Source organism: Rhincodon typus, chromosome 8 (genome assembly GCF_021869965.1).
Source record: "Rhincodon typus isolate 14 chromosome 8, sRhiTyp1.1, whole genome shotgun sequence".
Classification (NCBI taxonomy): domain Eukaryota; kingdom Metazoa; phylum Chordata; class Chondrichthyes; order Orectolobiformes; family Rhincodontidae; genus Rhincodon; species Rhincodon typus.
In genome coordinates, this window is record NC_063339.1 from 3617846 (window position 1) to 3639953 (window position 22108).

The following is a 22108-nucleotide window of genomic DNA, read 5'->3' on the forward strand; positions in this document are numbered from 1 at the left end:
TAGTTGGGTTAGCCATGGGAAATACGGGGTTACAGGGGTAGGGTGGGATGCTCTTGGAGGGTTAGTGCAGACTAGATGGGCTGAATCACCTCTTTCCGCACCGTAGGGACTCTGTTCAATGGACAGTTCCCTGCACCAGCAAGTTTCACATCCTAACCACTCTCTTCTGGTAAAGAGACATTTCCTGAATTGGCTTTTCTTGTGACTGTCTTTATTTATGACCTCAAGCTTTATTCCCCCCCCACAACTGGAAAGATCTGCTCAACACCTTATTCTGGAGTTGTGACTTGGTCAGAAGAGCTGTCGTCTTTGCTTTGGCCTGAAAAGCTCCTAAATAGCTTCAGGGCAATGTGATGGTCCCATGGTGGCACCTTTTAATGTGATGCGTGACAGAGGTGATCAGCACAGTGGGTTGCTTATTTGGGGACTGGTCCGTCTGTAGAGAGCTGGTTCGGTTACACTGGGACTGAACATGATTTAAAAAGCTCGTCTGCCTTATTCCATCACCACTGTGCAGAAATAGCCTGTCTGACGATGCTTAAAGGCAGATCAATGTCATGTTTTCCTGTATATGTCTGTAAGTCAAGTCTCAGCCTCTTGCTGGTAATGTAATGCAATTGGAAATTGGAGTAGGGTGGAATGATTGATCTCCACCTCCACCTCTCTGCTGCCTGAATCATGTCCTTTCAATTGATTAAAGCTAAAACGTCTGTTCAATCCTTGGCCATTGCTTACGTACTGCACTGGGGATTGGCCAGAGAACATAGAATAGTACAGCACAGGAATGGGCCCTTCGGCCCACAGTGTTGTGCCGAACATGAAGCCAAACGAAACTAATCCCTTCTGCCTGCCCTTGGTCCATATCCCTCCATCCCTTGCATAGTCATGTGCCTATCTAAAAGCCCCTTAAATGCCCCTATTGTACCTGCCTTCACCACCACCCCTGGCAGTGTGTTCCACACTCCTACCACTCTCTGTGTAAAAAACCTGCCCCTTACATCTCCTTTGAACTCTTCCCCCCCCCACCACCACGGCAGCTTAAAATGCATGCCCCCTAGTTTTAGACATTGCAGCTCTGCGAAAAAGATTCTTACTGTCTAACCTATCTGTGCATCTCATAATTTTATAGACTTCTATCAAGTCTCCCCTCAGCCTCCGCCACTCCAGAGAAAACAACCCGAGTTTTTCTAGCCTCTCCTTATAGCTCATACCCTCTACTCCAGGCAGCATCCTGGTAAACCTCGTCTGCACCCTCTCCAAAGCCTCCACATCCTTCCTGTAATGTGGTGACCAGAATTGAACACAATATTCTTAAGTGTGGCCTAACCAAAGTCTTATAAAGCTGCAACATGACATCCTGTCTCTTGTACTCAATTCCCTGTCCAATAAAACCAAGCATGCCATAGCTTGTCTTTGCCAGCCTATCTACTTGCTTGGCCACTATCAGCAGACCTAATGGTAATGACACTTGTACAGTTTCTAGTGTGAGCAGGTGATTTATAACCAGAGGACACCAGTGTTAAGATAAACTGACCTAAGACTCCAGTACAAATGAAAGCGATTTCCATTTAGAGAATTGATGCTAGATTAGTTGTTAATTTTAAATTTGAGATGGATAATTTTTTGTTACAGAAAGGCATTAAGGGGAATGGGCCAAAGGCAGGAGGAGTTAGGTATGTGGCGTTAAGCCACAGCTCCGCCATGATCACATTGAATGGTGGAACAGGCTTGAGGGGCTGAATGGCCATCTCCTTCTCCAACTTTCCTCAGTTGTTACAAACTAGAAGCGCACTCCCGAACAAGATGCTTGAAACAAATTCAATCCTGACTTCCAGAGGAGAAAGTGAATGAATAATTGAAGAGAGAGATTAATTGCAGGATGATGGAGCAAGGCTAGGTGCTCAATCAGAGACCAGATAGTATTGCTGGGCTGAATGAGCTCCTCTATAACGTACTGTACTATGTCTGCTGGTAATGGCATTGTATCACCCCAGATTTGTTCTATCTAAATTGTTTTATGACTTGAAGATGGGCCATTTTGTTTAATCAAAAACATTTTCTTGATACCACCAACTTTGAGTATGTTCAAGTGTACCGATTAGTTTTGCTGCAGTGAATTGCCTTTCATGTGATTATCCTACTCGGCAGTATGGCTTTCAACGGGCTTTCTGTCTTTATTTAAACCCATCCCCAACAGCTGCTGAGAATTAATCTACTCAGTGCTCTGGTGGGATTAGAAAAAAGGCAGTTATTTTGCGCAGTCAATTCCTTTGTGCCTCACCTCACTCACCCCTCCTCCGAACTGGTGTTTAGTAGAGGTCTGCTCCTATGATGCTGCTTGGCCTGCTGTGTTCATCCAGCCCTGCACCTTGTTGTCTCGGATTCTCCAGCATCTGCAGTTCCTACTATCACTGGTGTTTAGTAGATTCAGTTTTTAAAGATTGTTGATTTACTCTTTAAAGGGTCAGATATGATGGAGTCCTCATATTATGCTCTCTGCATGCCCTGTACCTAGAGTTTGATTCTTGGTTTGAGAAATGGAGTTGGAAGGTTCAGGCTCATGCAGTTGGACTGAAGGAAAGGCAGGGACGATCAGGAAGCAGCCATTTAGATAATTATGATGGGTTTTGCAACCTGTAGATAGTGGGAGGGACAGAGAGGAGGAAGCCCACGCTTTTCGAAGTGTTAATTATAAACAAGAGAATGGTGTGAAAAGTTTTTTTTCATTTCAGAGCTGTGAGGAGGTAGGGGTTGTCTGTTTTGACTTTAGGATAGGAGGAATTCAGAGGAGCATTGACTGTGATCTCAGCAAAGATTATAGATTGAAAAGTGATTAAATTGATTCATGGATTGGAGGGGATGCAAGAACGATGCATTAGTGTGCACTTCAGTGCAGTTTCATAGCTCTGCTGAATCTTACTGTTACGTTTTTACTCCCTGTATCACAGAGAAAAATCAATTATTGTGATCCGAACCCATGTCAGAACGAAGCAAGGTGTTACGTACTTGGTGAAGATTATTACTGTGCATGCCCCGAGGACTATGAGGGAAAGAATTGCTCTTTCCTGAAGGACCACTGCAGATCTGCACCTTGCCAAGGTATCAGTGGCCGGATATTTCTGAAGCAACCTGCTCAGCGATGTTATTACATGGTTCTGGGTCGGGTGGGACTTGAAGCCACTGGGCCTCCCAGCCCAGAGGATAGGGAAAATCTGCGCTAGGTGAGCCTCGAACTCTCTACTTCGACAGTTGTTGCCTAGGATACTGACTGGCGGTCATTTTGTTTATAAAACGTTGCTGTTGGCCGTGAAGTGACTGCTCGACTTCACAGTACTCCATCAGTAGCAAGTGGCGTCTCGTTTCCAAATAAGTTATTCCTGGCAGATTCGGCTGCTTCAAAATGCTCTCTATACCAAGGTGACTTTGGCAATGCTGCTGGCTAGGGCAGGAGAGCTATTAAACTGCCTGTAGGCTATTCCAAGGTGATGCTTGAGTGTTGCTGCAGTTAATATGTTTGGAAGTGAGGGAATCCTGGCCTTTTGTGAGTTTTCAATTCCAACCTAAACACTACACAAGCCAGGTTCTGAAGAAGCTTTTCTGTTCCTTGAAGCCACCTGCCTTTATCAAGTGAGCTCTGTGTGAAGGGAGTGGGGTCCCTATGCTACTGTTCCATGTATACTGGTAGACACACACACCTGGTAATGACTGCCCATAGCACAGGGTCTGCTTCCACACTCCCTCTCAATAGTGAGAAGATCTCCACGATGCACAAAGGCCAGGGAACAGCAAAAGAGCAACGTTGCAAGTAACTGGTAAACCTGAGTGTGTTCAGGGAGTAGTACATACAGGGCGATTTATAATATGGGCCAAAAAAGCTTTACTCAAACATAGATCATAGAACAGTACAGCACAGTACAGGCCCTTCGGCCCACGATGTTGTGCCGACCTATTATCCTAGTCAAAGATCAAACTACCCTGCATACTCTACATTTAACAACTATCCCCCACGTGCCTATCCAAGAGTCTCTTAAATGTCCCTAAAGTATCTGACTCCACTCCCACCGCTGGCAGCACATTCCACGCACCCACCACTCTCTGTGTGAAGAACCTACCTCTGACATCTCCCCTATACCTTCCTCCGATCACATTAAAATTATGCATGTCGGGGAGTTAGCAGCCTGAGGAAGAAATGGTGCCTCTAGTGTCAGAGGGTGCAATCTCTAGCCCCAAATGATAACAAGTTACATCCAGCACCTTCGGTGGAATCCCAGTGTGCTTTAAATAAAACCTCCTCCTACCACCCTAGAATCCCTACAGTGTGGAAACTGGGCCTTCAGCCCACAGGTCCACACTGACAGAGCATTCCACCCAGACCTATCCCCCTAATCTACACACCCCTGAACACTATGGGCAATTTAGCATGGCCAATCCACCCTAACCTGCACATCTTTGGACTGTGGGAGGAAACCGGAGCACCCGGAGGAAAACCACACAGACACGAGGAGAATGTGCAAACTTCACACAGACAGTTGCCCGAGGGTGGAATTAAACCCGGATCCCTGGCGCTGTGAGGCAGCAGTGCTAACCACTGAGCCACTGTGCCGTGTAGAATGAGTGTAGACCACATCACAGTCATGATGTCTGAACATTCAGTCTGCAGGGTCAGTATCCACTGTGCCTCTGTTAATCTGGGTTTTGGTGTGACTGCTTGATGTTTGTATGTCTTCCTCTCTTCAATTACCCTCTCTTTGAACTGTGCCGTTGATATACTTCCTGTGTGTCTCTGTGTCTGTGTGTGTGTGTATGTGTATCTGTGTGCGTGTGAGTGTGTGTGTGTGTATGTCTGTGTGTTTGTGTGTCTGTGTGTTTGTGTGTCTGTGTGAGTGTGTATGTGTGTGTGTCTGTGTGTGTGTGAGTGTGTCTGTGTGTCTGTGGGGTGTGTGTTTGTGTGTGCGTTTGTGTGTCTGTGTGTGTTTGTGTGTGTGTCTGTGGGGTGTGTGTTTGTGTGAGTGTGTGTGTTTGTGTGTCTGTGTGTGAGTGTGTGTGTGTGTCTGTGTCTATGTGTGTGTGTGTGTGAGAGGACAGAAGTATCTTGTGTAAATCAGGGTGTTGCAGCCTGGCTAGTTTCTCACCTGCTAACTTTGCACTATCTAAAGAAGCACAGCCCTAGTCATTAATCAGAACAAGGATGTTCTGGTCCCAGGAGAGTGCAGGGAGACCAGTGGGCAGGAGTATTAACACATTAAATTGAGGAAATTGGGTTTGTTTGTATTCGGAAAAGGGATTTCCATTTGACCGAGTTGAAGCTGCAGTTGGAATTGACTAAATTGATTGAAGGAAATTGTCGGCTGCAGTTAATGATTCAAATCACAGGGATCGTTAGGCAAAACACGGGGAGACTGGAGTAAAAGGGGAAGTTGGAAAGAATCTGTGAACCTAAAGGGGAAATAGTTTTAGGAACAAGTCACCAGGGGAGGACACTGAAGTACACAGCATCGATGAGACACAGGGCAATTGCAGGGTGTTGAGGGGTGTGGTGGGAGTGAGGAGTAGATTTGAGGGATAGTGGATGTTGTGTGGCATTCCTGTTGATAAAATACTGGTGTCCCTTTGCAGTGATCGACAGCTGTACTGTGGCAGTCTCCAGCAATACCAGTCAGGGTGGTATCCGCTTCATCTCATCCAACGTCTGTGGTCCCCGTGGCAAGTGCATCAGCCAGCCTGCTGGGAATTTTACCTGTGCCTGTGACCGAGGGTTCACTGGAATGTACTGCCATGAAAGTAAGTGAAGACCCTGCCAGCATTGTCACATAATGCTTGGCCTGGTTTGTTTTTTAACGCGTTGCAAGGGAGTTCTGAATCGTCAACACTAGACAATTCCCAGTTCACTGCCATCCCATGTCAGCTCGATTTTCCAGCTGCATGAACTCCTTTATCTACTTTGTGAAACTTGGAAGCTAAGTCAGCAGGAACCAGCTGACTCTGGACCAGATGCTTGAGCCCATCACCCAGTGCGTTTCAGAGCGAATGCAGCATTGTTGGACGTGACGTTGGTCAGATGAAATGTTAATACTGGTATCCCGCCTCTCCTGGGTTGTACGCGAAAAATGTCACACCTATTGTCCTGGAGAAGAGCAGAGTGCAGGTTAGCTCCAAACAAAAAGAAACCACTGGAAATCCGAAACAGAGACAGAAATTGCTGGAGAGACTCAGCAGATCTGGCAGCATCTATGGAGAGAGGAACAGAGTTAATGTTTTGGGTCCAGTGACCCTTCTTCAGAACTGAGGCGTGGTGAGCCTCAGGTTCAACTGCCACCGGGCGTCTCTCTCTCTAAGTCCAGGGTCCAATAGGATAGTGCTGACTTTAGTTTCTTGTCCACCTAATGTTGCAGGTTAGTTGATGTTTCCTAGTTTGGTCTTTGCGGTAACTTGAATTGTCTTTCTGTAGATATCAATGACTGTACATTGAATCAGTGTAAAAACGGAGGCACCTGTATTGATGGGATCGATTCCTTCCATTGCATTTGCCCCGATGGATGGGAAGGAGAACTGTGTGAAATAGGTGAGTAATGGCCACCATTTTTGTGTGTGGGAGGATTTCCTTGTGCTGTGTACAGTTCACTGTCTCCATGTATGTGTGCATCTCCCCAGTATTTTGTTTGTATTTATTATATAAGCATTCTACTGTCCCTTCCTCCCTGGCCTGCCAAGGAGTGAATCCCTTGTCTTGTTGAAAGTAGCTATTTCCTAGTTGTCTGAGCTCAGGGCCAGGTAATGCAGCAGGGGCCACGAGTGAAAAAGCAGGAGGCTCTTGTTCCCAATGACTGGGAATGCAACTATTTAGTCAGAAGAAGAGACGAAACTTAAATTCTGTCAAACTGCTTGATGCTGCACAACAATCTGGAATTAAGAGTTGAATGATGACCATGAAACTATTGTCGATTATCGGAAAATTATCTGGATTACCATTATCTGGACCACTGGTGTCCTTTGGGGAAGGAAATCTGTCCTTACCCGGTCTGTTCTACATGTGACTCCAGACCCACAGCAATGTGGTTGACTCTTAAGTGCCCTCTGGGCAATTAGGGGTGGGCAATAAATGCTGCCTGGCCGGTGACGCCCTCATCCCGTGAATGAATTAAAAAAAGAAAGTGCAATGGAAAGTCAACTACAACACAATGTTTAAAAGACAGTTAGATAAGTACACACATAGGGAAGGTTTGAAGGGATATGGGCCTGGAGCAGGCAGGTAGGACCAGTTTAGATTGGGATTATGTTCAGGCATTGGACCGAAAGGTCTGTTTCTGTGCTGTATGAGTCTGTGACTCCTATAAAATCAGTTGTAAAGAGAAAAAGTGGGAATGTGGCATGAATATGTTGAAACATTTTAGTCAAGCCTTAGTCCTTGAAAGAGAGTGAGCAATTAATATTTCACATATCCCAGCCAGGAATCAGTGAGGTCACACTGGATAATGACAGAATAGTTTGTGCATTCTATTATGCGGCCTTCAAACTGAAGCATATTCCCCTGATGACCTGCATTTGCAGTACACGCTAACTCACTGGACTCTTAAGAAATGCCTGAGGTTCAGCTCTTGCATCTTGGAGACACTGCTTGCTATCCTTGATTGAGACGTTAAACTGATGCTGTCTATCATCTCTCAATGTAAAAGGGCCTCCCTTCCACCATTCACAGTCAGGCAGAAGAACTCTGTTGGTGCCCTGGTCCACACACGTGTCTCAACCCAGTATCGCTGAAACAGATTATTTGGTCACTTGTTGGTGGGTGATTGCAGGCTATACAACCAGCAGGGTTTTCTCTACTGCAGCATCACCACATCCAGCATTAGCGTGGTGTTTTCTTTTAAATGACATAAACAAAAAAGGCAGATTTTATCCTCAAACGATGTAGTGTTCCTTAAATGTTAATGCAGTCCATTTATTTTTGAAGTTGAAGGGATGTGGATATTTGCTGGTTAGGCCATTTATTACCCGTCCCTAGTTGCCCCTTGAGAAGGTGGGGGTGAGCTGCCTTCTTGACCCACTGCAGTCCTCCTGCTGTGGGTAGACCCTCAATGCCCTTGGGGAGGGAGTTCCAGGATTTTGACCCAGCGACACTGAAGGAACGGCGATATATTTCCAAGTCAGGATGGTGAGTGGCTTGCAGGGGGTTCCCATGCATTTGCTGCCCTTGTCCTTCTGGATGGAAGTGGTCGTGGGTTTGGAAGGTGCTGTCTGAGGATCTTTGGTGAATTTCTGCAGTGCAGCTTGTAGATAGTACACACTGCTGCTACTGAGCATCGGTGCGGGAGGGAGCGGATGTTTGTGGATTTGATGCCAATCAAGCGGCTGCTTTGTCCTGGATGGTGTCAAGATCCTTGAGTGTTGTTGGGGCTGCACCCATCCAGGCAAGTGGGGAGTATTCCATCGCACTCCTGACTTGTGCCTTGTAGATGGTGGTCAGGCTTTGGGGAGTCAGGAGGTGAGTTACTTGCCGCAGTATTCCCAGCATCTGACCTGCTCTTGTAGCCGCTGTGTTTATGTGGTGAGTTGAGTTTCTGTTCCATGGTAATCCCCAGGATGTTGATAGTGGGGGATTCAGTGATGGTAATACCATTGAATGCCAAGGGGCGGTGGTTAGATTGTCTCTTATTGGTGATGGTCAGTGCCTGGCATTTGTGTGGCACGAATGTCACTTGCCAGTTGTCAGCCCAAGCCTGGGTATTGTTCAGATCTTGTTGTATTTGAACATGGACTGCTTCAGTGTCTGAGGAGTCACAAATGGTGCTGAACATTGTGCAATCATCAGCGAACGTCATCAACATGACCTTATGATGGAGGGAAGGTCATTGATGAAGCAGCTGAAGATGGTTGGGCCTAGGACACTACCCTGAGGAACTCCTGCAGAGATATCCTGGAGCTGAGATGTCTGACCTCCCACAACCACAACCATCTTATTTGCCAAGTATGACTCCTGGCCAATGGTTACCAGTAGATACCAGTGTTGTAACTGTACTGGAACAGCTTGGCTAGGAGCTTGTCAAGTTCTGGAGCACAGGTCTCCAGTACTATTGCCAGAATGTTGTCAGGGCCCATAGCCTTTGCAGTATCCTGTGCCTCTAGCTGTTTTACCTTGATATCCCATTGAATGAATTGAAGTGGCTGTAGATTGGGGACCTGTGGAGGAGGCAGAGGTGAATTACCAATTTAGCACCTGGCTCTCTGTCACTGATGTGTTGGGCTCCCCTACCATTGAGCAAGGGGATATTTGTGGAGCCTCCTCCTGTTTGTTCTCTAATTGTCCACCACCATTCACAAATGAGGTGGCAGGAGTGCAGAGCCTCAATCTGATCCCCTGTCACTTGCTGCTTCCACTGTTTGGCATGCAAGTAGTCCTGTGTTGGAGCTTCACCAGGTTGACACCTGGTTATTACGTGACCAGCCCTGCTCCTTGCACACCCTCCTGCACAGATTGAAAATGGTATAGAGTCGGGAGAATAGGCCTGGGTTTATCGTTTCTGGTGCCTTGGTTAATGCCAGATGGTCTATCCAGTTTCATTCCTTTCTGAACTCCGAGTTGGTTAAAACAGCTAAGGGGTTGCTTGGCCATTTCGGAGGATGATGAAGAGTAGACCACATTGCTGTGGGTCTGGACTCACATGTAGGCCAGACCAGGTAAGAACACGAGCTTCCCTTCCCTAAAGGAAAGGAGTCACCAGAACACACATACACTTCACAATCTGTAATGGCTTAAGGTCTTGTTGAGTTGGTTATGCTCTTGTGTTGGGAGTTCTTAGTACATTAAACGTGATTTATAATTACGAGTTCTTGGACTATCCTTAAAGATAGGAGCACGAGTAGGCCATTCAGCCCATCAAGTGATCTCTGCCATTTAAAAAGCCTTAGCTGATCCAGAACTTGAACCCTGCTTTTCTGCCTGACCATGATGATTTAGCCAGTCAATGTTTATTTTTATAGGAGAGAATCAATGCGATGAAAGTACCTGCAGTAACGGTGGCACATGCCACGATGTGGGAGATACCTTTCGGTGTGCGTGTTCCCCAGAGTGGGGTGGCGGTACCTGTAATCTTGGTGAGTTTGTCTTCCTCATGGCATTCTCTGTTTCCATGGTACAGCTTCTAAAGTATCTTTCTCAAAGAACAAACAACGGTAAAGAACAATACAGCACAGGAGCAAGCCCTTCGGCCCACCATGCCTGTGCCCAATCCTAATCCTTATTTATGCCCACCACTTATTGCTTTTATGCGGTTTCTATCCCTTTGTTCACCTCCCGTTCATGTGTCTATGAAGATACACCTTAAATGTTGCTAATGTGCCTGCTTCCACCAGCTCGGCTGGCAGTGCGTTCCAAAACTTTCCCCACACTTCACCCCTAAACTTTCCCCCTCTCACCTTGAACCTAACCCCACTCGTAGTTAACCTTTTCGTGCTGGCAAAAAGACTCTGGCTATCCACCTTATCGATGCCTTTCATAATTTTGTAGACCTCTATCAGGTCACCCCTCATCTGAGTTTATCCAATCTCTCCTCATTACGAAAACCTTCCCAACCAGGCATCATTCCTGGTAAACCTTCTCTGCACCTTCTCCAAAGCATCCACCATTCTTCTGGTAGTGTGGTGACCAGAACTGTACCCAATATTCCAAAAGTGGCCTGACTACAGTTCTGTACAGCTGTAATATAACTTGCCAACAACCCTGTTTCCCAGGTTGAATGAGATGTTTTACATCCTTCAGTGAGATGTTCACTCGACGCCTGGAGGCCATGTTGTCTGACAATGCAGCACTTGCCTGTAAATTGTGAAATGGTCTTGTACCTACACTCCTCCTCAGGGACTTGTGACACAGTCAAGCTGGTGGTGGGGAGTGGTGGGGGGAAGTGTGTGCATTTTGCTTTTGAGTGTTGCTCGCTGAAATTTGCACATGAAGGAAACCTGGCCAGGTACCTGATTGGGACCCAGTTAAAACTCGCACTGTCTTCCAGTGAGGCGGCACAGCGTCAATCTTCAAACCCCATATTGAGATGGAAGGAAATATCAGCAGGAATGTGGGGAGTACACAGGATTGAAGAAAAATTTGCAGAAGAATAAACTGGTCCTTAAGATCGTTTAAGTTCCCTGATGCATCCCTGAGTTGATCAGCAAACCCACAAACCTTTTGCAAAATTTCCCTGGCTAAACTCTTTGGATTCCTGACATTGGGTAAAGTAGATCAGCTGGAGTGGGAAGGGGCAGGGGAGCATAGATCTACAAAGATCAACAGGCCAACATGTGCATTATATTCAAGTGCTGTTCATGATATTGCAAAGTCAGAACTCACTCAACACCAGGTCCTAGTCCAACACCGCGCCAAAAGCTTGTGATTTCAAATAAACCTGTTGGACTATAACCTGGAATAACAGGGTGCGGAGCTGGATGAACACAGCAGGCTGAGCAGGACTGACGTTTCGGGTCTGGACCCTTCTTCAGGATTTCTGAAGAAGGGTCCAGACCCGAAATGTCAGCTTTCCTGCTCCTCTGATGCTGCTTGGCCTGCTGTGTTCCTCCAGCTCCGCACCTTGTTATCTCAGATTCTCCAGCATCGGTAGTTCCTACTATCTCTGGACTATAACCTGGCATTGTGCGATTTCTGACTTTGTCCACCCCAGTGCAACACCGGCACCTCCACATCATGATTTTGCAGCAATGCTGATCACAGGACATCCTCCTGGTACCTTTGTGTGTGCTCACTAATGGTGTCACTGACCTTGCTCGGATATAGCCACAGTATTCCTCCCTCCATCATCTCTCCACACCTTTTACTATTTGCATTTGTTATGTGTTGAAGCGATGTGACGTGAAAATGTAATTTCTTCCAGCCAAGAACAGTAGTTGCATCCCGAACCCGTGCAAGAACGGAGGGACGTGTGTGGGAAGTGGTGATACCTTCTCCTGTGTGTGTAAGGAAGGCTGGGAAGGTCCAACCTGCAGTCAGAGTAAGTTCCACTCATTGTCGCTGTGCGCTAGGCACCCGTTCTCCCACGCATCCTCCAGAAGCCAGCTTAAACAGACCAAAGTGCTGCAGGTTTTAATGTGACAGTTTGCATGGGTGCTCTGGTTTCCTCCCACAGCCCAAAGATGTGCAGGCTAGGAGGATTGGCCTTGCTAATAGTGTTGAGGGATGTGTAGATTAGGTGGGTTATGGGGGATGGGTCTGGGTGGGATGCTGTGAGGGTCGGTGTGGACTTGTTGGGCCGAAGGGCTTGTTTCCACACTGTAAGGATTCCGTGATTCTATGATCTACTGATTTGGGGAATTAATATTTCTCTAGTCATTAGGAAGAAGCCCTCCTTCTGAAATAGTACCTGATCTAAGAGGGTTCTCACTTTCACATCTCATCCAAAAGACAGGGTGACCAGCCAAGGTTTTTTCCCCAGGGTGGGGGAGTCCAAAGCTAGAGGGGCGTAGGTTTCAGGTGAGAGGGGAAAGATTTAATAGGGACCTAAGGGGCAACTTTTTCACGTAGAGGTTGGAGTGTGTATGGAGTGAGCTGCCAGAGGAAGTGGTGGAGGCTGGTACAGTTACAACATTTTAAAAGGATTCTGGATGGGTAGATGAATAGGAAGGGTTTAAAGGGATATGGGCCCAATGCTGGCAAATGGGAGTAGATTAATTTAGGATATCTGGTCGGTGCAGATGAGTTGGATGGAAGGGTCTGTTTCCGTGCTGTTTAATGTCTGACCCTATGACTCTGACACTGCCTTGGTACAGCATATTGACATGGTGTGTTGGCGTGATTGATTTATCTCTCACGCCTGAGTGAGTTGGTACTTCAGCACTGTGTACAATGTGAGCAGGTCCCTTGACCGTGGTCTCAGAGCAGCGTTGAGGATTGGTGACTGTCTCTGTGGGGGGTTTTACATTCACCTGAAGGGACAGGGGTGTCCTTAATGTCATAATGGAGGCACCAATCTACGAGGATCGGCACTAGACTTTGGTTTAGAGTTTTCAGGGACTTGGGTGGCTGGGAGCTGGTGATGGAGAGTTTATCTTTCCTCACTGTGACAGGCTAAGTGCCTGCAGCCCTTTCTGGTTTCTTTGACAATGTTGAATATTCCTTTTACAAACAAACACAGACAATGCTGGAGGAATTCAGCAGGTCTGGCAGCATCTGTGAAGAGAAACCGAGCTCACATATTGAGTCCAGCGACCCTCCTTCAGAAAAAGGGTTACTGGACTCGAAATGTGAACTCGGTTTCTCTTTCCATAGATGCTGCCAGACCTGCTGAGTTTCTCCAGAATTTTCTGTGTTTCTCGAAGGTTTCTAGCATCCGCTGTTGTTTGTTTTATTTAAATATTCCTTTTGTTTTGTTCCACAGACAAGAATGACTGCAGTCCTCACCCATGGTAAGTGGCGTTGGCAGAAGTGTTTCCTTTATTGCTAATGTTTAAGTGAGTGCTTGGTCTGTACCACTTCCAGAGGACTGGCATGCTTTCAATCCACCTCCAGCATCTTGGCAATAAAATTGCAACATGTGATCCTTCTGCACAGAAAGACATTACTCAGTCCATCGTGTCTATACTGGCCCTTGAAAGATCTAGTTGGCTCCACTGTTACTATTTCCCCTTGAGCTGTGTTTTTAAATTTTCCCTTTTCAAGTATTTATCCACTCTCAGTAGTAAGTTCCAATTGAGTCTGCTTTCACTTCCCTTTTAAGGTAGTGCATTCCTGGTTATCTTGCTGCACCAACGTCAGCCTTTCTGCTCCTATGATGCTGCTTGGCCTGCTGTGTTCATCCAGCCCTGCACCTTGTTGTCTCGGATTCTCCAGCATCTGCAGTTCCTACTATCTCTAATGAACTTCCTTGATCTGTTCCTGTGCCTTAAACCTCTGCCACTAGTTACTGACCCTCCTGCAAATGAGAACTCTTCTCTGATTGTTTACACTTCAAACTCTTTGTAATTTTGGTCTCACCTTGACCTTGTCTGCTCCAAGGAAAGCAAATGCAGCCTCTCGATATAACTGAAGGCCCTCATTGTTGGTCCAATCCTGGTAAATCTCCTCTGTATCCTCTTCCAAATTATCAGTGACACAGCTGCTCAATTTAAGAGTCACTCATTGCAATAGTTGATGGGCAACTTCCCAAGATACAACATCTGTCAAAATGGCCACTCTTTCTCCCTCACACTGTCTCTCACGCTCTCTCTCTCTCACACTCTCTCTCTCGCTCTCTCACTCTCATTCACTGTCTCTCCCTCACTCTCTCCCTCTCACTCTCCCTCGCTTGCTGTCCCTCACTCGCTCTCACGCTTTCTCTCTCTCTCTCTCACACTCTCTCTCTCACACTCTCTCTCACACTCTCTCTCTCACACTCTCTCACTCACACTCTCACTCACACTCTCTCTCGCTCTTTCTCTCACTCTCTCCCTCGCTCTCTCTCGCTCTCTCACTTTCTCTCTCTCTCACACTCTCTTGCTCTCACACTGTCTCTCTCGCACTGTCTCTCTCACACACTCTCGCTCCCTCTCTCTCTCTCGCTCCCTCGCTCTCTCTCACTCCCTCACTCTCTCCCTCTCCCTCGCTCGCTGTCCCTCGCTTGCTCTCACGCTTTCTCTCTCTCTCTCACTCACTCTCTCACACTCTCTCACTCACAATCTCTCTCTCGCTCTTTCTCTCACTCTCTCCCTTTCGCTCTCTCGCTTTCTCTCTCTCTCACACTCTCGCTCTCTCGCTCTCACACTGTCTCTCTCGCACTGTCTCTCTCTCACTCTCTCTCACACTGTCTCTCTCACACACTCTCGCTCCCTCACTCTCTCTTGCTCCCTTGCTCTCTCCCTCTCACTCTCGCTCTCACGCTTTCTCTCTCTCTCTCACACTCTCGCTCACACTCTCTCGCTCACACTCTTTCTCGCACTCTCTCACACTCTCTTGCTCTCACACTCTCTCTCTCTCACCCTCATACTCTCTCCCTTGCACTCTCTCTTGCACTCTCTCTCTCGCACTCTCTCTCTCGCACTCTCTCTCTCACTCTCTCTCTCTCACTCTCTCTCTCCCTCTCTCTTGCTGTCTCCCTTGCTCTCTCCCTCTCTCGCTCTCTCACTGTCTCTCACACTCACTCGCACTCTCTCTCTCTCCTCACAGACACACAGACTCTCTTGCACTCGGTCGCACTTGTACACCAAATCTGTTGGATGCATAATAAGAAGAAAGTTCTAGAGATCAAACACAACAGGCCTGTAGCATCTGTGAAAACAGTTCATCTTTCGAGTCCATAATGACTCCATTTTGGACCATTTTTAAATGTCTGAACCGAGAGATGGCAGCCCCAGTGGTTCAGTTCTCCCTCCTTGCTGATAACTCAAGGCCATGGAGTGAGCCTTGAACACAAAGTTGGGTGAAGGTGCCTCACAGCGAGACATACTGACATGATATTGTGAAAATGGCCTTCCCATACTTAAGAAAATGAGAGGGGCTATGGATTTAAATCTTAACTATTATCAAAAGTTTCCTTCATGTCCACATCAGTATATATACTTTACAGCCAGTCAGCACATCGGTGACAACTGGGAGAGTGGGAGGTCAGAGTAAGCCAGCTGTTGTTATAATTGATAAAAAGGAGGTGAATGTCATAATCTAATTGAAAAATAGATGTGCAGCATGTAATCCCATTTGAACCAGACTTGTTGCAATTCTGTTGGTCTTGCTCTTGTACTGAACAAATAACAAATCTAAACTGGTTCATTACTGGAGAAACTCAGCAGGTCTGGCTGCATCTGTGAAGAGAGAAACTGAGTTAACGTTTCGGGTCCAGGTGACCCTTCTTCAGAACTGACAATTGATAAACCTGTTCCCAGTTAAGTCCTGTGAAGCAAGAGTGAACAACTAGGGAGAGGGTCTGTGTTATCCATGACATGTACTCGTTCTGAAGAAGGGTCACTGAACTCGAAACATTAAGTCAGTTTCTCTTTTCACAGCTGCCAGACCTGCTGAGTTTCTCCAGCAATTCCTGTTTTAATTCAAGCTTTAATATTTAAGATTGAGTGGGGGGTGGCAGTGGGTCAAGTTGGGGGCATTGCTGTGGGAGAAGACAAGTGTTAACACTGGAAATTCTATGTGGGTAGGAGACCGAAAGTGTAATAGCAGGGCTTCTGGAACCTTCCATTCTCCCATTGTCAGCCTAGTGCTAGAAATGCCTTCTGTTAATGACAATTGAAGTTTGCATTTGATTCGTCATTGATTTTGAGTTAGAAGTTGTCTGTATTTTTGTGTGTGCGTGTGTGTGGTGTGCGTGTGTGTGGTGTGAGTGTGTGTGTGTGTCTGTGTGTGTGTGTCTGCGTGTGTGTGTGTGCTGTGTGTGTGTGCATGTGTGTGTGGTGTGAGTGGTGTGTGTGTGTGTGTGTGTGTGTCTGTGTGTGGTGTGAGTGGTGTGTGTGTGTGTGTGTCTGTGTGTGTGGTGTGAGTGTGTGTGTGTGTGTCTGTGTGTGTGGTGTGAGTGTGTGTGTGTGTGTCTGTGTGTGTGGTGTGAGTGTGTGTGTGTGTCTGTGTGTGTGGTGTGGGTGTGAGTGTGTGTGTGTCTGTGTGTGTGGTGTGGGTGTGAGTGTGTGTGTGTCTGTGTGTGTCTGTGTGTGTGGTGTGAGTGTGTGTGTGTGTCTGTGTGTGTGTGGTGTGAGTGAGTGTGTGTGTGTGTCTGTGTGTGAGTGGTGTGTGTGTGTGTGTGTCTGTGTGTGTGGTGTGTGTGTGTGTGTCTGTATGTGTGTGTGTGGTGTGAGTGTGTGTGTGTGTCTGTGTGTGTGTGGTGTGTCTGTGTGTGTGTGGTGTGTGTGTGTGTTGGTGTGAGTGTGTGTCTGCGTGTGTGTGTGTGTGTCTCAGCTGTATCAGGAGATCACTTTCTAACAAGCAAGTGTTTGGGGGTGTGTTTTGTCTTTGCAGCTACAATGGAGGGATCTGCGTGGATGGTGTGAATTGGTTTCGGTGTGAGTGTGCAGCAGGTTTCGCTGGACCAGACTGTCGAATCAGTAAGTGACTAAAATGCACAGCAGAGCGTGTTCAGGGCTTGTGCCATTGTGACCCAACACCCATTTTATTCCAGTTCGCCTCTGACCTCTTGACACATTTAGCTGAGTGAAGGCCACTTGTACCTCGTATAATACAACACCATCTGGTCGAGTTCTTCATTTAAAGTGAAAAGCCCCTTGCCACATCTGGAAGAATTGGAGTCTTTTATCCCTTATCTCTCCCTGGTCTCATTATCCTCTTTCATCCGAAAGAAACTCTCAGGAATCTTTGTCTTCAAAATAAAAACATGCTATTTTATCTACTTTTGTGCCAACTAAAATGTAATTTATAGCATTTTGCCTGTGTCAAATGTTGTTCGCTAATGCCTCTACGAACTGCTTTAGGATGCTTTATAACATAAAAGATGCTATATCAATATTGTCCAGCTCATGAAGCAAATACTTGTTTGATTTAATTTTTTTTGCTGTAATCCTATGTGCTGGTAATACCACCTTTCAGTTTAGTCCCTTTTTATAGCTGACTCCCAATTTTAAATGATTTTTTTTTCAAAAAAAGCTTGCATTTCCGTGGCACCTTTCATGACCTTGTGACATTCCAAAGTGTGTTGTTTTGAAAAGCAGGCAGTGCAGTAATGGAGGAAATATTGCTGCGAATTTACCTCCAGCAATCTCTCACACACAGGGTTATCGTGGCCAGGGAGTAGTTGATGGTGATGGTTGAAGTGTGTTATATACATTGACCTGGGCATGAAGCTGAACTCATCCCTTGTCTTCAAATCATGCCACAGCATTTCTTGCACCTACTTGAGGGGCCTCTTTGGGGTTTTGTTAACGTTGGAGATAAGAGATGGCATCTCTGATAGTTGAGCACTTGCTTCATACTGCGTTGGGAGTATGCATTGCGCTCACATTTCTGCCATGGATTTGAACTTGCTATCTTTGGACTGGGAAACGAGAGTGTTACCCACAGCAAGTCAAGGCTGATGCACACTGGGAGTATTCTGGAAATGTGTCAAGTTGACTGCTCTTTCCATTGAGATTTGTTGGCACACAGCACTATATACCTTCAAAACTCGAGTGTGCTGAAACCAATGTTGCTGAGTCTCTATGTCACTCTCTCTCCTGCTCTGCCCCTTTCTCCTCTCCTTTCTCCCGCTCTGCCCTCTTCCCCTTTTCTCTCTCTCACTTTGCCCACTTCCCCTTCTCTCTCTCTCTCCCATTCTGCTCCCTTCCCCGTATCTGTCTCCACTCAGCCCCCTTCCCCTGCTCTCTCTTTCCCACTCTGCCCCCTTCCCCTTCTTTCTCCCTCTCTGCCCCCTTCCCCTTCTCTCTCTCAGAAGGCTGGGCAGGGGACCTAATGGAGATGTACAAAATGATGAGGGACATAATAGGATCAATCCAAGTCAACTTTTCTCCTTGGTAGAGGGCTCAGTGACTGGGGGCCAGAGGGTTAGACGGGACAGAGAGAGATGTTTTCCTCACTCAGAGAGTGCTGGTGTCTGGAGCTCGCTGCTGTGGTAGAGGTGGGAACCTTTAAGTGGTATTTAGTTGAACTCTTGAAACAGCACTGTGTGCATGAGGCTGCAGGCCAAGTGCTAAGAATCAGGAGTAAAGTTGACAGGTGCTTTATGAACAGCACGGACATGATGGGCTGAAGGGTCTCTTTCCATGCTGTAAAGCCCAATGATTCGATGACTGTATTTTGAGCTGATTTATCTGCGACCTGTCCCTCTACAGAGGGTCAGTATGAGGGATGTTTAGCTGTTGACATCAAGGCTGCATTCAACTGAGTGTAGCATCAAGGAGCCCGAGCAAAACTGGAATCAATGGGTATCAGGTGATTGGTAAATCCCAGGATTTGAATATCGACTGGAATCTGAACCGGTCAAACCATTTTCTTAATACGTTCATATACGCTCGCATATACGGCCCATCCCTAATTGCCTAGAGGGCAGTTAAGAGCTGCCCCCATCACTGTGGGTTTCAGGAACAGATCAGAGGAAGCAGGGAGAGAGCCTGGTGATGTTACACAGGTGGGTCTGGGAGTCCTGTCTAGAGACAGAATCCCGAGGGAAGTACGTGTTACAGGAGGTGAATTTGAAGGCAGTCAGAACCCACGAGGTTGAAGTGAAATGGAATTCCAACTTTTTCCTTTTGATGAATAGTTTAAACTGTATCCAATATTTAAACAGCAGGCAGAACTGGATATTACAGGAGCTGCAGAAAGGTGTGAACGGTGGGTTTGGATAAAGTTGATGACAGGCAGGTATTTTTTTGCATTTATTTCCAGCTGCACTCTTTATCTATTTAAAAAGAATCCTTTTGTCCCTGCCTGCCCAACAATATGCCTTGCTCTCCTCGCACCCGCCCCACCTTCCCTCTCCCTTCCACCCCTTTCTCCTCTCTCTAAACCCTTCTCTCCCTACCCGCCCCTTGCTTTCCCTCCCCTTCTTGCCCCCTCCTTTCTCCCCCTCTCTCTCCCTCTCCCCCCCACCTCACCTCCCCTCGCCCACCCCCTCTCTGTTCCCCCTCTCTCTTCCCCCCTCCCCTCCCCTCTCTTCCCTTGCTCTCTTCCCCCCCTTCTCTCTCTCTCCCTCACTCGCTTTCTCTCCCCCCTCTATTTCTTTCTCTCCCCCTCTCTCTCTCTCTCTGACACCCTCCCTCTCTCTCCCCTCCTTTCTCCCTCTGCCCCCTCCTCGCTCCACCCCTCCCCTTCCCCCCACCTCCCCCCTCCTCCTCTCCTGTTTGCACTGGCTTGTTATCGCTCCGAGGTGAGGGAAGGGAACGGGAGCTGTGATTTTTTAATAGTTACTGGTAGTTTGTGAGGGCACAGCTGCAAATGCAGTGAGCACAGGGCTCTGAATGAGGCTGTGGAAATAAAAGCCTCTTACAGAGCTGCCTGTCAATGGCTGCTTTAACTCGATTTTTTATTGTGGAACTAATGATGCGACTGAGGAGATCAGGCCTGGCTTTTTGCAATTAGACAGAGCAGGAAACACGTGCTCTCATCAGCATTTTTAGTGTCCCTCATTTCTTTGTTAATGCCCACGTTTCATTCTCTCTCTAAGACATCGATGAATGCCAGTCATCCCCTTGTGCTTATGGAGCCACTTGTGTGGATGAGATTAATGGGTACAGGTGCATCTGCCCCCCTGGAAGAGCAGGCCACAGATGCCAAGAAGGTATGTATTTTCCTCAAAATTATCATTCCTTGTCTGACTTGAGAGCTGTGTCTGGGGAAGACACTACTGGGGACATTACCCCTTACCCTGTAGAACGATATCGCAGCAACAGCTGGTGAAGAGAAGAATACTGGGCATTGGGAGAAGCAAGGGGTTGGGTGAGGACAAGGTGAGAGGTTTGATACTGAATGAAGAGTCACTGGTCAGACCCTCCTGGCACAGTTGTACAGATTTGACCCTTGAGCTGCTCAGATTGTCAGTTGGCATCTTGATGTCTGGGAAGGACGCGAGCTTTGGTGCTCAGCTACAGAATTATAGAGATATACAGCGCGGAAACAGACCTTTCGGTCCAACATGTCCACACCAACCAAGCTGATCTAGTCCCATTTGCCAGCATTTGGCCCATATCTCTCTAAACCCTTCCTATTCACGCACCCATCCAGGTGCCTTTTAAATGTTGTAATTGTACCAGCCTCCACCACTTCCTCTGGCAGCTCATTCCGTACACGCACCACCCTCTGTGTGAAAACATTGCCCTTCGGGTCCCTTTTAACTTTCCTCTCTCACCTTAAACCCATGCCCTCTAGTTTTGGACTCCCCCATCCCAGGGAAAAGACCTTGACTATTCACCCTATCCATGCCCCTCAAAGGCAGCCATTTTTCTTGTTTGAAAGAGCTGCCCAGTTACCTTGCTAGCCCCGTTCCAAAACCTGGTCATTTTTATTCTCTTTAATTATTTATTCAGTTCCCTTTTTTTGGAAGTAGCTATTTAATTTCCTTCCCCTGTCCTTTTTAAACCACGTGAAAACTTGGTGCACTTGTCTTTTGTTCTGCCCCTTTGTTGTGTTGCCTCTGATAGGACGTCCTGCTGTATTCTCATTGCCCATGACTGCCCTTTCCTCTTGACAGTGTAACCACCCCTCGCCATGCTCCCAAAATGATGCTCCTGTCCTGCCTGTCCCTTGCTCAATATCATTGAGGCTGGGACAGAGTGAGAAATGTTTCCTGATTACTTTGAACAGTGAAACAGGCTGAAGGCTCTGTCTGCCCTACTCCTCCTGGTTTTGATGTTGCCTCACTACAAGGAGCATGGAATAATCTGGCTTGATTCAGTTCAATGAGTTCACAATCTGTCGCTGTTTTTCTCAGAATTGGTTTCTCTTATGGGGTGGGGCTTGACTTTGGCAAGAATGTGCATTAAAAATATGCATGTAAATACCCTTATTACATATGTACAGAGGGAACAGAAGGGAGACTCTGCTGTCCTGGATAATTGGAATTTTAATATGAATGTTGTGGAAGACTAGATGATGCTGCCTGATGTTTGCCTCCTGAGCCTGAGCTTTGTCCACTGCAGTTTTATCTGTCTCCGCTGGTTCAGTTTTATCTGTCTCCGCTGGTTCAGTTTTATCTGTCTCCTCTGGTTCAGTTTTATCTGTCTCTTCTGGTACAGTTTTATCTGTCTCCTCTGGTTCAGTTGGGATGTCAGTGCCCATACTTTCTCAGAGAGTTTGATGGAGCACAGTGTGGAAGAAGCTTTACTCTGTATCTAACCCCGTGCTGTCCCTGTCCTGGGAGTGTTTGATGGGGCACAGTGTAGAGGGAGCTTTACTCTGTATCTAACCCCGTGCTGTCCCTGTCCTGGGAGTGTTTGATGGGGCACAGTGTAGAGGAAGCTTTACTCTGTATCTAACCCCATGCTGTCCCTGACCTGAGAGTGTTTGATAGGGGACAGTGTAGAGGGAGCTTTACTCTGTATCTAACCCCGTGCTGTCCCTGTCCTGGGAGTGTTTGATGGGGCACAGTGTAGAGGAGGCTTTACTCTGTATCTAACCCCATGCTGTCCCTGTCCTGGGAGTGTTTGATGGGGGAATAGAATAGTGTAGAAAGAGCTTTACTCTGTATCTAACCCC

At 47.0% G+C, this 22108-nt stretch overlaps 1 protein-coding gene across 1 annotated transcript in view; it reads left to right on the forward strand.

Annotated features, from left to right (window-relative positions):
• Positions 1-22108, forward strand: part of LOC109917089 (protein jagged-2-like) — a 116628-nt gene that overhangs the window by 94227 nt on the left and 293 nt on the right. Inside the window, exons 11-18 of the mRNA XM_048600015.1 lie at positions 2949-3099; positions 5617-5781; positions 6449-6562; positions 9979-10092; positions 11877-11993; positions 13377-13404; positions 16928-17013; positions 20082-20195. Of these exons, the coding sequence (XP_048455972.1) occupies positions 2949-3099; positions 5617-5781; positions 6449-6562; positions 9979-10092; positions 11877-11993; positions 13377-13404; positions 16928-17013; positions 20082-20195 (889 nt within the window). The remainder of the gene's footprint in view (positions 1-2948; positions 3100-5616; positions 5782-6448; positions 6563-9978; positions 10093-11876; positions 11994-13376; positions 13405-16927; positions 17014-20081; positions 20196-22108) is intronic.